The sequence below is a fragment of the Cynocephalus volans genome, chromosome 10, assembly GCF_027409185.1.
Source record: "Cynocephalus volans isolate mCynVol1 chromosome 10, mCynVol1.pri, whole genome shotgun sequence".
Taxonomy (NCBI): Eukaryota; Metazoa; Chordata; class Mammalia; order Dermoptera; family Cynocephalidae; genus Cynocephalus; species Cynocephalus volans.
Genome location: NC_084469.1, coordinates 27,459,989 through 27,474,185, shown reverse-complemented (window position 1 = coordinate 27,474,185; position 14,197 = coordinate 27,459,989). Strand labels below are relative to the sequence as shown.

The 14,197-nt window shown below is 37.6% G+C and overlaps 1 protein-coding gene and 1 non-coding gene across 2 annotated transcripts in view; one reads left to right on the top strand and one right to left on the bottom strand.

The window, feature by feature from the left end:
- The window catches only part of CPD (carboxypeptidase D), an 82,727-nt gene extending 69,261 nt beyond the window's left edge, over positions 1–13,466 (bottom strand). The window contains exons 1-2 of the mRNA XM_063110462.1: positions 12,674–13,466; positions 6,977–7,224 (exon numbers count right to left, since the gene is read on the bottom strand). Coding sequence (XP_062966532.1) covers positions 6,977–7,224; positions 12,674–13,395 — 970 coding nt within the window. The 5' untranslated portion in view covers positions 13,396–13,466. The remainder of the gene's footprint in view (positions 1–6,976; positions 7,225–12,673) is intronic.
- Positions 3,512–3,646, top strand: LOC134389842 (small nucleolar RNA SNORA1). Its single transcript, XR_010024801.1, has one exon. It is a non-coding gene; the product is annotated as a small nucleolar RNA SNORA1 (small nucleolar RNA).
- Positions 13,467–14,197: the final 731 nt, after the last annotated feature.

Here is a 14,197-nt window from a genome sequence, read left to right as displayed (position 1 = left end):
ACTGTATTTTTTCACTTACTATTCATTTGATTCTTTTTTGTTTTAGATTCCTATTTTCTGGTATTCTATGGATTAATTCATAACACCCTATTTAAAGACACAGAAAACGTTCCTCAAGAATTCATTTTGGTCCATTTTTGGACTAAATCTAACCTTTTAATAGGCTTTTGAAACAGTTTGGTAGTTATTTTCCCTATGTTCTTCCCTGTCAGCAATCTACTTCACACTGAATGCACCTCAATATTTAGAGCACATTAGTGCTGCTCAGTCTGACCTCCACTTTAGGGAGAGAATAGTTGCCCACATGATCAAAGGAGTTTATATTCACACACAAAAAAACTGAACTGGTTACATTATATGCTCTCTGGTCATATTTCATAACTTTCTGCCCATAGTACAAAAGAAGTGGGAAGAAAGTGTGATAAATCCACAGAACATTTTCTTTTTCCATTTGACAAAAGAAATCATAATTACTAGCTTAAAAAGGCTCAGCCCCAAGTTAGTAGTATCTTAAAAAAACAGATATAAAGCATTATGGCAGCTGTCCTAACTAATTATAGAATGCATAGACTCACTTGAGCAACTCATAGGCATGACAAATATACTTCTGACCAATTTCCTATTTTGGTATTCATTCATATTATAAGGAAGGCAATCTAAAAGTAGATGATCTAATATTTGTGGTCCAATCCTCACTGGAAATGACTGAGATGTAAAAACAATCCAGAGCAAAAGAAAAACCCCAATAATAAGTTATAGTAAGGTGTTTTGGTCCTACTTAGATATGAAAATAAATCAATTCTACCATATGCTGATCAAGTATTGTGTTTTTCAAACTGGAGGTCATAACCCATTAATGGGTTGTGAGATATGTTAGTGGGTTCAGACAAAACTTTTTAAAATGAAATAGACTAGAAGAAATAATACCAGAATATTTCAAAGGTTAAGTATTCTTTCATGAAGTTGCTTCAGTTTTATGTGCACATGAAATGTATATAAATGACTAAAAAGTATTTCATATTATAGGTCACAATTGAAAAGAGGAAGTTTGACCCCCAAAGTAATCTACAGATTCAATGCAATCCCCAAAATTCCAATGACATTTTTCTCAGAAATGGAAAAAACAATCCAAACATTCATATGGAATAACAAAAGACCACAAATAGCCAAAGCAATCCTGAGCAAAAAAAAATAAAGCTGGAGGCATAACACTACCCGACTTCAAACTATACTACAAAGCTATAGTAACCAAAACAGCATGGTACTGGCATAAAAACAGATACATGGACCAATGGAACAGAACAGAGAATCCAGAAATCAACCCATAGACCTACAGCCATCTGATCTTTGACAAAGGTACCAAGTCCACACACTAGGGAAAAGACTGCTTCTTCAGCAAATGGTGCTGGGAAAATTGGATATTCATATGTAGGAGAATGAAACTAGATGCATACTTCTCACCATATACCAAAATCAAATCAAAATGGATTAAAGAATTAAATATACATCTTGAGACAATAAAACTCCTTAAAGAAAACATAGGGGAAACACTCCAGGAAGTAGGATTGGGTACAGACTTCATGAATACAACCCCAAAAGCACAGCCAACTAAAGGAAAAATACACAAATGGGATTATATCAAACTAAAAAGTTTCTGCACAGCAAAAGAAACAATTAACAGAGTGAAAAGACAACCAACAGAATAGGAGAAAATATGTGCAAAATACGCATCTGACAAAGGATTATTATCAGAACATAAAAGGAACTCAACTTAAGAGCAAAAAAAAAAGTAACCCAATTAAGAAATGGGCAAAGGAGCTGAATAGGCATTTCTCAAAGGAAGATATACAAATGGCCGTCAGACATATGAAAAAATGCCCAACATCACTCAGCATTCAGGAAATGCAAATCAAAACTACTTTGAGATACCATCTCACTCCAGTCAGGATGGCTAATATCCAAAAGACTGAGAATGATAAATGCTAGTGAGGCTGCAGAGAAAACGTAACCCTTCTGCACTGTTGGTGAGACTGCAAAATAGTGCAGGCTTTATGGAAAATGGTATGGAGGTTCCTCAAACAATTTCAGATCGATCTACCATATGGCCCAGCTATTCCACTGCTGGTAGTGGAATGGTAGCATTCCCAGAGGAATGGAAATCATCATGTTGAAGGGATACCTGTACTCCCATGTTTACTGCAGAACTATTTACAATAGCCAAGAGTTGGAACCAGCCCAAATGTCCATCATCAGTTGAGTGGATAAGGAAAATGTGATATATCTACACAATGGAATACAACTCTGCTATAACAACAACAACGGAAAAGAAATACTACCATTTGCAGCAACATGGACGGACTTAGAGAAAATTATATTAAGTGAAATAAGCCAGGCACAGAAAGAGAAATAATGCATGTTCTCACTTATTTGTGGGAGCTAAAAATAAATTAATTAATAAATATACAAACAAATAAATAGGGGGGCTGAAGACACAACAATCACAACAATTTCTTGAACTTGTTAAGAAAAGTGAACAGATATGATGTTGATGGGAGGGGAGGGGGAAGAGTGAGAGGGGAAAGGAGGAATTGGTAAAGGGACATGAAAATCAACTACATTGTATATTGGTAAATTAAAATAAGTTAAAAAAAAATTTTTAAGTTTGAAAAATACTTATCTAGGACCTAACAGTAAGGCAAGTTTATTATCTCACAAGAGGAGCAAAACTAGGAAGAATACTTTTATAAATTTTTGTAAGATTATCTAGTCTAAAGATCATTTAAGATTTTAAATAACTATGTTCTCATTTTTCAGATGGCAAGAATTAATTAATTCAAAAAATTTTTAAAGATTGTTTATCTTCTATGTACCAGGCATGGTTCTATGTGCTAAACATAAAAAATGCTTATGCAAGAATAAAATAAAGCCCTTATCCTCATGAAGTTTAAACTCCAGCAGAGAAAAGTAGCCATGGTGCCAGATGCTAGGTTAAGTGCTTTACAACATATTCTCACTTGAGCCTCATAATCCTGTGAAGTAGATAGTATTTATCTTTATCTTATATATGTGGGATTGAAGCTTAGAGAAATTCATTAACTTGTCCAAGATATCTTTCTCTTGTGTGCACGCACACACACACACACCCACATACACACATACAGAACTGGTCAAGGCAGAATTGAGATTCAAACCCAAGGCAGTAGGATTCCAAAGCACTGCTCTTAGCACTATACTACAATGCCATCTACATCCTTCTATTGTAGGAAAATAAAATATAACAATGTTTTACAGACAAAACTTGTAAAAGTTACACAAAACTGTGACCTCTGATCAAATAATTTCAATTATACGTAGTCGGGGTTACTTGCCCATTCTTAAATTTTATAAGTTGAAAGAGGGCAATTCTTAAATATTGATGTAAAACTACAGTTCAGTTTCATTAAATTAGCTTTGAAATGAACATACTAAGCCATAAGCTGATTTTTATGTCTTCAAAAGTGTGAATGGTAAAAGCCTCATTCTAGATGAGAATGGACACCATTGATCATGGCGTCCCAAAATTGTTAATGTGGCTGTATTGAGACACAGGTTATACTTCCATCACAGTAAATGTATTGCAGTGGTGACAATGAGACCTGTAACATTTTGCTAAGATGATGACTGAAAATATATGACAAGAGGGCTGAGCCCGTGGCGCACTCGGGAGAGTGCGGCGCTGGGAGCGAGGTGACGCTCCCGCTGCGGGTTCGGATCCCATATAGGAATGGCTGGTGCACTCACTGGCTGAGTGCCGGTCACGAAAATGACAAAAAAAAAAAAAATATATGACAAGAGAAAAATGTTGACTTTTCAATAATAGAAATAAATAAAGAATAACATATTTTAGATCATTTGCCAAAATAATCAATGCACTTTCTACAATTCAACTTCTATGGAAACAAACAAACTAAATTAATGGTAGGAAAAAGGCATACAAATCAGCACATTGAGGTTTAAAAAAACAGCACCCTGTTACATGAACAAGTCCGACTTAGGCTCTAACAATAACGAGGCTTTGGCAGGGGAGCATAACTATTCACAGGCCTTACTGGCATAGAGACATGTTGAGAGGAGCAAGGCCCACCCACCTAGGCAGCTAGATATGCTGAGTCAACCCCAGCAATGAAGGTAAAGTCAGTAGGAGCTAAATCACCTTACATTCCACACTACTAACACGCTGTCTGTCTGATCCCTGAGAGCAGGAACTGTTTCTGTTTTGCTTCCATTGTATCCCCATCTCCTAATACAGCATATGGGACATGGCAAGTACTCAGTAAATATTTGCTAAATGAATAAATTATATAGTACAAGTTACTTCTTCTCTAGGGCCTTGATTTTGTATAAAGCAAAAGGATTAGAATAGATCAATATATTCACTTTCAACTCTAAAAGTCCATACTTCTATGACCTAGAATTCCTAACTACACCACAAAGAGCTTCAGTAAAATTACTCCAGGACATCCGGGTTTGAATATATGCCTGGTCACAAGGTTTCACAACATCTTACTCACTGCAGTACTGCGTAAGATAAACAAAATGAGTTTGTTCTGTTGAAACTACTAAAAGTCTCACAGCCTCCTCTTAGAGGAGAAACTCCTTGATATTTGCTGAGGTAGAAAGAGAAATAAGCTAGTTATTATAGAAATAACATAAAACATGTCTGACCATTCAGCTAAAACAGGAGGAAATTTGATGCTCATTAAAAACAATAACAATGACAGCAGCAAAATTCTGATTCTTTAAACAATCAGAAAAATCTGATAACTGGTTTGCCCAAATAATCTCTAGCCTTTTTGTGAAGGAAGGATATTTATTTTTTAAGTAGCATAATACATATTTACCTTTCTCAATCAATTACCAATTAGAAATTACTTTCTAACCTTTTATAACTTTTTCCAAAAAAGGAAAAGTAATTATTTTCAACCTATTATTTTAAGTAACATCATCTCAAATTAATAAAGCAACTTGACTAGATCACAAAACCAGCAGCTCAGAAAGTTAGATATTATTAAACACGTTTACTGAAATTTAAACGTGAGAATTACAACACATTAAAGTATGTCTCTTATCTATCAAAAAAAGTTTAATGGTTTTCAAATCACCTCTAACTGTTATGGAGGAAAGCCTGGCTTCTAAATATTTCAAACCTCTTTGTGGATGCGTGTTAAATACAAGAAATATAGGGAGATTAGAAAACTCTAGAAGGTATTTAGTTCTCAAACTTAGGGCCCATTTTGGGTACACATGGCTTGACATAAAAAGTCCAAGGGTAATTCAAAGGTTTAAATGAAGGCACATTAAGAGACATGTTATAAGACACTATGACTGCCAATAAAAACATAAAGAAGACCTAAGGCATTTCACCATGGGCAGATCCTAAGACAAAAATTTATACTAATAACATTTCTATGGGTTGACTTGTTACTTCTGCTTACCTTTAATAGTCTGTCTGTGCATAAAAATGAAAAAGTTATTATTCAAAATATATAAAAAGTTTAAAAAGAGCAACACCTGCTTTAATAACATTTAAAAAGAAAAGGCAAACTATTCAAGCTTTAACAATTCTTTCAAAAATAGCATTCCATGAGAGATTGGAACCCTTATATTGCCGGTAGGAATGGGAATGCCACAGCCACCATGGAAAACAGTTTAGTGCTTCCTCAAAAGCTAAACATAGAATTACTACATGACCCAGCAATTCCACTCTGGGATATATACTCAAGAGAATTGAAAATGAGGACTCAAAGAGATACTTGTATGCCAATGTTCATTACAGCATTATTCATAGTAGCCAAGGTGGAAACAACCCAGTGCCAATCAACAGGTGAATGGATAAACAAAATGTATTATATACATACAAGGAATATTATTCAGCCATAAAAAGGAATGAAGTTCTGATACATGCTACAAAATGGATATATTTTGAGAACATTATACTAAGTGAAAGAAGTCAGATGCAAAAGGACAAATATTATATAATTCCAGTTATATGAAATATCTAGAATAGGCAAATTCATAGAGATAGAAAGTTGATTAGAGGTTACCAGTGGCTGTGAGGGGGAGAAAGGAATAGGAATTATTACTTAATGGTTTCAGAGTTTCGGTATGGAGTGATGAAAAAGTTTTAGAAATAGTGGTGATAGTTGCACAATATATATATATTTTTTACCACAATTTAAAAAAACAGCTTTTCATGGTTGTCCCACAAATTAAAATACAAAGGAAAAATGTGCCTTTATATAAAAAGGAGAAATCTGGTTGGTGGTCATTATATTAACCAAGCTGTCCAATTCGGCCACTTGTAGCTCAACATTATGTGCCTCTTGACATGATGTAATGTGATCTATCTAATAGACTTGCTGGAAAATTTGACCTGAATCTTTTCATGAAGAAAGTGACAAATCCAGAATACGGAAAGTTCCATAGCATGAATGGCCTGAACTCTTCACAAGAGCCAAATGCAATCTTGAACCTTGATTGGATCCTGGATCTGGAGAAAAAGGAGCTACAAAGGATATTTTTGGGATAATAAGGGAAATTTGAGTTATGGACAGCATGTAGGATGATAATTTTGAATTATTGTTGATTTTTCAGTTATGGTAATGGTATACGGTTGTACAGAAGAATGTCCTTGTACTTAGGAAATACATGCTGAGGAACTTACAGGTGCAGTATGATGAAACCAGTAACCTACTTTTGGATGGTTTGACAAAAGATTGTTTGTATGCATGTGTTTGTAGACAGAGAGTAGGTGTGAGAGAGAGGGAAAGGCAGAACATTTCAGGTTAAGATAACAGTAGGTGAATTTAAATGAAAGATATATAGGTGTTCAGTAGTCTTCTTTCAATTTTACCATGAGCTTAAAATTTACAAAATAAGAAGAAATAAAGCTAAATGAACAAGGGAGAAAATATAGCAAATTCAGTGCTTTGCCTACCTTCCACGTCATACCAATGTGCACCGTTTGTGATCCCATCTTTGAAAGTTTCATCTTCATCTCCTGGACAATGAGGCTCACCAGTTTTCATTATGGGGTGGTTTGAAGCATAAGCTTTTGCCAAGTATTTAAAGACTTCATCATCTGAGGTTTTGCTATAAATTCCAGTAGCCTTATGTTCTGGTGAATCATCAAAAGGATAGCTTGCTACCACTGAGCCACCATGCAGATTTCCAGAAAGCACAAACCTTTGAAAACACAACGAAATCACTTATTTTAAAAAAGGGCACAGAAAACACCATGCATTTAATTCCACAACATCTTTCATAAATGAACTCAGATATCCCTCTTGGAGACCTAGAAGAAAATTTTATCAGCTGTCATAAGGTGGGCCATCACTAACAACAAAAGAGAAAATGAAAAGAAAGTATTATCAATTTAAAATTGAAACAGGGGGCTGGCCAGTTAGCTCAGTTAGAGTGTGGTGTTATAACACCAAGGTCAAAGGTTCAGGTCTCTGTACTGACCAGCTGCCAAAAATAAAATAAAACAAAATTTAATTTAATAAATAAAATTATATTAAATTCAAACAGATTTTACAATTCAAGTTAACCTTAAGTAATTTAAAAAATTTTTCCATGATTGAAAAAGTAGCTGAATAAAAATATAAATTAACATTTCAGGAGACATCTTATTTAGGGAATTCCAAATTCATGTATTAAGTTGAACTATATGTATTTGCCAATATTCAATCATTTTTTGACCTACAGAAATGACAATTTCATATGGTTCAACATAATACTTGAATATATATTATATAAAATATAAAATAAAAATATAAAATAAATTTTATTACATAAAATATATAATACATAATTATATATTTTATAATGTGTCAATATCATAGAAAACATGGCCGGTATAAAAATTTGTAGAACACATGATTTTGCTTTTTACATTTACTGTCCAAATAGAATTTTTAAGATAGGGAGTCTAATTTAACACAGAATATGTTTTGTCTCACTCCAGTTTCATAATATACTAAATTCACATTTTCAAGAGAGAAGCCACAGTTGAGAAGATTCAGGAAAAACAAAACAAAACAACCTGATACAGTGAGCCACTTTCAGAAAAAAAACAAAACAGCATATCAAAGACTAGTCCTCCACTGCATCATTGTACAAGCAGCTCTTTCCAGTCCCAAGATTTCTGATTGGGCCATTAAAAAATAAACTGACATGGAGACAAGGCTGCTCCTATAAAAGAAACATTTTGGGTTTTTTTTGTTTGTTTCTACTTTTAAGTGAACCAATTTACACTTTGTTTAAATTTATACTGAAGAAATCCTTTTATGGTGAAAGCTAAAGGCAAAAACATGTTTAGGTCCTAATTGTGCATCTTTCCCTTAGGTAAACAATTCAAACCATTACTCCAAGTAGAAATTAAATACTTTTCTCTTTGCACTGTAAATTGGATTTTCTTGCTTCTGCCTTTCCATAGTTGAAATTAACTGACCTTCAGAAATTCTAAAGGAGGTTGATACATAACATTTCTCTCTATATGCCTGAAAGAAAATTAAATCTATCATATGTCTAATATGAAACGTTATTTTAAGCATGATCAGTATCATCCCAGAAGAAAAAACGAAAATTTCTTGTAACACAGAATCTGTTCATCAGAACATATAACTTAGCCAATAATGACGGTGATTAAACACTAGAATAGATTATGAAAAGATACGAGTTAAAAACTAAGATAATTATAATTAGCACCCTTCCAGACATTAGAGGAGAATGCCATTTGGTATAGTGGCAGTAGCACAGGATTTGGAGCCAGGCAAATATGGGTAAGAACATTTGGTCTCCCAGATCTGCCACTCACCAGTCATATGACCAGGAGAAGTTATTGCCTCTAAATTCACTGAACCACAGTTTCCCTCTCATCTGTGTAACAGGGATTAATGCTACCTAGCATTAATCAACCATTAAACAACACTTTCCAAGGTTGTTATAAAAATTAAATAAGATAACACACACGAAACATCTAGCACAACGGCTGCTTTTATTGCTCCTGTTCAACAAATGTTCATTTCTTTAGAGATTCCTAGCATCCTGTTTAGGGAATTACTGCCTTACGGACTATCCTTCTACTCTCCACTTGCACTGCCAGCCCTTCAGTGACAGAATGATACAGAAAAAAAACTAAGTACATATTCTAACTTTCTAACTCCACCCTATCCACCTCTCCCCCATGGCTAAGGTATTAAAAAACCTTTTTCTGGTTTATATTTCTAAAATAATTTAAGTACTTTTTTCCCCCACTGACTTTGGGAAAGTTATAAGAAGGCAACCCAATTCAGGTAATCCATTCAGCAACCAATATTTCTTGAGTGTCAACTATGTATGAAACATTGTTTTAGGCACTTAGGAATATATCAATGAACCAAATAATAATAATTTTAAATGCCCATCTGGCATTCGTATTCTAGTAGAATAAAACGGATGACTGAATATTCTAAATAAGCGAAGCATGCAAATTTAATTACATATTTTTAATTAAAACTTTAAAATCCCAAGATTCTGTACTAAATGTCATTTTTCATCTTGTTCAACATTTGTTGCAACACTTCTCAGAAATATCATTAAAATGACCAAAGCAAATACTTTTAGAATACTGAAATATTTGCAATCTACTTGAGTGATAAAATTCAATTAGATTTTCCTGACTCTAATTATATAGTTCTTAAAGTAGCAATGCCACTCTTATAATGAGGATTTCAAGAGAATGTGATACTTATTACAGTGGTAAGATTACTGCTTTGAGTCTTTGTCAAACCAACTTTGCATATCAACTCCAATCTTATGTAGAAGATATTTTATTGCTTCCATTCAAATCAGTTCACTCAAATGTTTCTCATTTGACTTTAGTATCATATATCGTTCCTTGCATAAGATTTTAAAAAGCTGCTAAATATATTATACATATAAACAAGACTATAAATATTAAAAAGTTGATCTCTAAATTAACTCTATAACACTCTCCAAATAACCCTATAGATAACTTTAAAAAATTAAGAAAACTTGACGTCTAACAAACTAAATTCCAAAGATTCAGAAAATTGTAGAGATATATATACACAACCTCTATAAAATAATTTGTACCCACCCCCAACACTTAAATGTTTTTCACAAACATACCAAAAAAAAAATCATTGATATGCTAATATCCTATTAAATACCAAGTATATTTACTTAAATTTATTTAAGTTGAGTGTGCCAAAAATATGGGGGTGAACTAAACTATATCTTTATTTTAATGATGGAGTTAAAATCTTTTATATTTTCCTAAGCATTTGTCTCAGTTATCAATAGCACCCAAATATCCATCGGATGAAGTACAAAGTGAAACAAAGAAAATAAACTTCACTTTCCTAAGCTGGAGAAAATAAATCTGAAAATTTTACATATTCAAAATAACAATAAAAATCTATTTCTAATATTGCTGGGTAAATAGGATATCAAGAAATTACTCAAATGATTTACCTCACAGAATACAATGAAAAAGGTAGTTTTCCCATACAGACTAATGTCTGCATTTTTAAAAATATCCTATCCATAAAGTTGACTATATTTAAGAATCAACCTCAAATTATGTGTGTACTTGTGTTTTTAATTTTATTCACATATCTGTGTCCTCTGTTATTGATTAATCATTAAAGAATATGCATTTTGAGTTAATTTTTGAAGACTGAGGATGGATGGATGTACTCTTCACCCTATATAGTTTCCCTTTTGATTAGAGTCATATGTTTGAAAAACTGTTGGGTATGATTAGGGTAATCCATAGCCACAGAACAAAACAATTCTTTATGTAATATCAACTGACGTACGTAAACCTTTAAAATCCTCACAAGCTCCTACTATTGAACTAGTTGGCCCAAACCATAACTTATAATCATTAAATACTAGTGATATGAGAGAGTTAACCAGAGAGAATTTTTGGTTCCAGATTTAAAGTTTAAAGCTTTTAGTACAGACTCAACTTACGCCAAGATTAAGCTCATTTTCATTTTTGGTCACAGCAGAACTTACACTAAAGAGAAAAGCCTAGCCACAGAATTTACATCCCTGTAAGGGTCCTGACTGCCATTTTAAACATTTAAGCAACACAAACTGTGCATCTGCTATATCATCTCAGAAAAGCCCTGGTCGTCACAACTTCTGACAATATGTCAACTCATATTTCTTATGCAGATGTTCAGAAGTTATGACACGACATCTTTAAAAGAAAAAAATCTTCCCAGAAAGTGTATGTGAAATTAAAGATGTACAAGGGATCTTATAAAGAGGAGTAAAGTGAAAGGTAGAAGATAAATCTGGAACTGTCTTAATGCCCACGAATTTTCTAGATCTACTATATATGATTGAAATCATGTAGAAGAAATGATTCCAAGTCCCACCGAGAAACTTCTTTGTTCATTATTACCTTTATCTCACGTGTCACTCAGAATTTTTCTTCAAATCAAGATAGAAGTATTAGCTATAGCCTGAAAAACCCTATGAAGACACAAAAATGGGGATATGCTGGCAAAGCTGATGCTTGATAAAGGGAAGAGGTGTATGCTCACTTCAGACACTATGCCATCTGGAGTAAGTTCCCTCTTCTTTTATTCCTCTCCTCCTTTTTGCTGAAAATCCTACCCATCTCTCAAGACTCAGTTCAAGTTCTACTCTTCCACAGAGGTGGTCCATATTATTGCAGCTCACACTCATTTTGCCTGTGAAGTTTAACTGGGTAGATAAACACACCTCATATATATTTATAATATTCTCTTGCTATATACTAATTTCTTGAGGTCCTCATGCTTCTACTTTTTAATTTTTTTGAAATCCCACACAGCGCTTAATAACACTCAAGGTGTGTATTAAGCGTGACGATTAGCCATTCTGCCCAGGCCCATTAATAAGGTGCACAAATTGCACCAGAAACCCTTCAGAGTCTAAAATGAAGCAGCTCACAGATCTGTGCAAGTTCTCCAGCCAAGTCCATAGGCTCTTTAGCTGAGTCAGAGGTAAAGATTCAGTTTCCATCAAATAACCAAGAGGAAGACCCTGGGGGTGTCATTTACCGTTTCTGGGCTACAGACTCACTCAGTGGCTGTTAAAAGCGGTAACTAGAAATCAGATTGCCTGAATCTAAGTCTCATACACACTCCTTACTATGTAAATTAGTTAACCAATCTGACCCTCAATTTCCCCGTATGCAAAACAGGGATATTAATGGTGTCTATGTCATCAAGTTGTGGCAACAAAGACTGAGACAATGCAGTCACGGAAAGAGCTTAGTACAGTGCCGACTGTAATAAGGTAACAATACTGACAGTTTGTCTACAAAATGAGTGCGCTGACCTAGGTGATCCTCAAGGTCTCTTCCATCGCTCGGTATCTATGCTCCTGTGAGAAGGGGACCAGGATGCTAGAATGCCAGTTTTGGAAGCGCTTCTTTGACAATTAGCGGGACAGGAGGCTACGCGGCCTGGGCCCTGTCCCTGTTACAGGGTGTCTCCCTCTACCCTCACTACCCTCGCCCCTTAGGCTAGCGAGCATTGTTTGAGCGCCTACTGGGCGCAGAAACCAGCCTCCGCCCTTGGAGATTCACGTGGATGTGGATGAGGATGAGGGGGTGGGCAACACTCACTTGTTCCTGCGGATCCAGTCGATGAGGGCGCGCACCTCGGGCACGTCGTCCAGGGCGGGGGGCTCGCCGGTGCTGAACTGGTCGGGGAAGCTGCGATTGAGATCTCGGCCGCGACTGTTGTCACGGCCGCTGGCCCTGGGCTGGCCGCCGTCGCTGAGGCCGCAGTCACCCTCGCGGGCGCGCTCGAAGCCGTCGGGGTTGAGGCTGGGCAGCAGGTACACGTCGGTGGTGTTGAGCAGGCGGACGAGGCGCGGGTCCCCGCGGCGGTAGCCGGCCGCCAGCTCGCGAGCCAGGTAGACCAGCACCTGGCGCGACACGGTCTCGTCGCCGTGCATGTTGCCCACTAGCTTCACCTGCGGCCGACCGGGCAGGAGCGGCCCCGCAGCGTCGGGCGTCGCGTCGCCGTCAGGGAGAAGCGACCCCAGGCCGGCCGTGAGGCGCAGCACCCACAGCGGCCGGCCCTCCACCGAGCGGCCGATGCTGAAGAGGCGGGCCAGGCCGGGGGGCCCCGCGGCCGCCGCCTCCCTCAGAGCCGAGCCCAGCTCCTCTTCGTGGTAGTAGCGGTCGAACTGGCCCTCCGCCGCCTCGGCGCCCGCCGTTGTCGTGGCCTCCGCTTTCTTAATGTGAGCCGCTCGGGCCGGGCTCCTCAGCAACAGCAGGCACAGCAGCAGCGGAAGGCTCCCTAGCCTCCAGGGCAGCCGCGCGTCCCAGCCGCTCGCCATCTTCCAGCAGCGCCGCTAACCCCAGCTCCACACCCGCGGCTCCGCGATCCAGGCTGCTAGGGCCCGCCGGATCCCCTCCGCGCCTAGCAACCCGGTCCCGCCCTCCGGCCACAGCCAATCGCAGACGGGTCTGCTGTGGCGTCACGCCAGGGGGCGGAGCTGTCCTTAAAGCGACCGATTCCCTCCGGGCGTGCCTTCCCTTCCCCTGTCCCGGAGGAGTCTGGTCATTCTCTTTTTTCGCTGAGGTTCATCTCCTTCTCTTCTCCCCCCACCCGACCCTCCTTTTCCTCTTCTGCGTTGGCTCCACTTCTCCTCTACTCGGTCAATCTCTTCTTTATGGCTTCTCCCCTCAAATTGTCACCTCTTTTTATCCGAGTACTCTTACGAGCTCCCTTCCCATCTTTGTTGCAGCTTTCCTCGGCTGCGCTACGACGCTTAGAACAGAGAATCAAAAGAATCGAGAGGGACTAAAGAATCAAAGGGCTCGAAAAAATCAAGAGGTTCTAAAGAGTCTTCGTTCGAAGGGTCAAAGGAGGCCTTAGCCCAATCTCCTTTGCACCCTTTCCTCCGGATTCGTTCTGCCTGGGCTTGAAAAGAATGGGACACCTGGAGTAGCTGAGTTCTCACTACCCCACAAGGCGGTCCGTTCCATTTCTGAGTTGCTGTGTGGAAAGGTGTCTCCTTTACGCTTAGCGGAAACTGCTACGGAGTAGGCCCCTTTTCTGTTAACGTTATCTATTTCTTTGGCATCACCCAGCGTTGTTTCTTGGCAACTAGTTCCCTGTGTGTGCTGGTCTCAGCC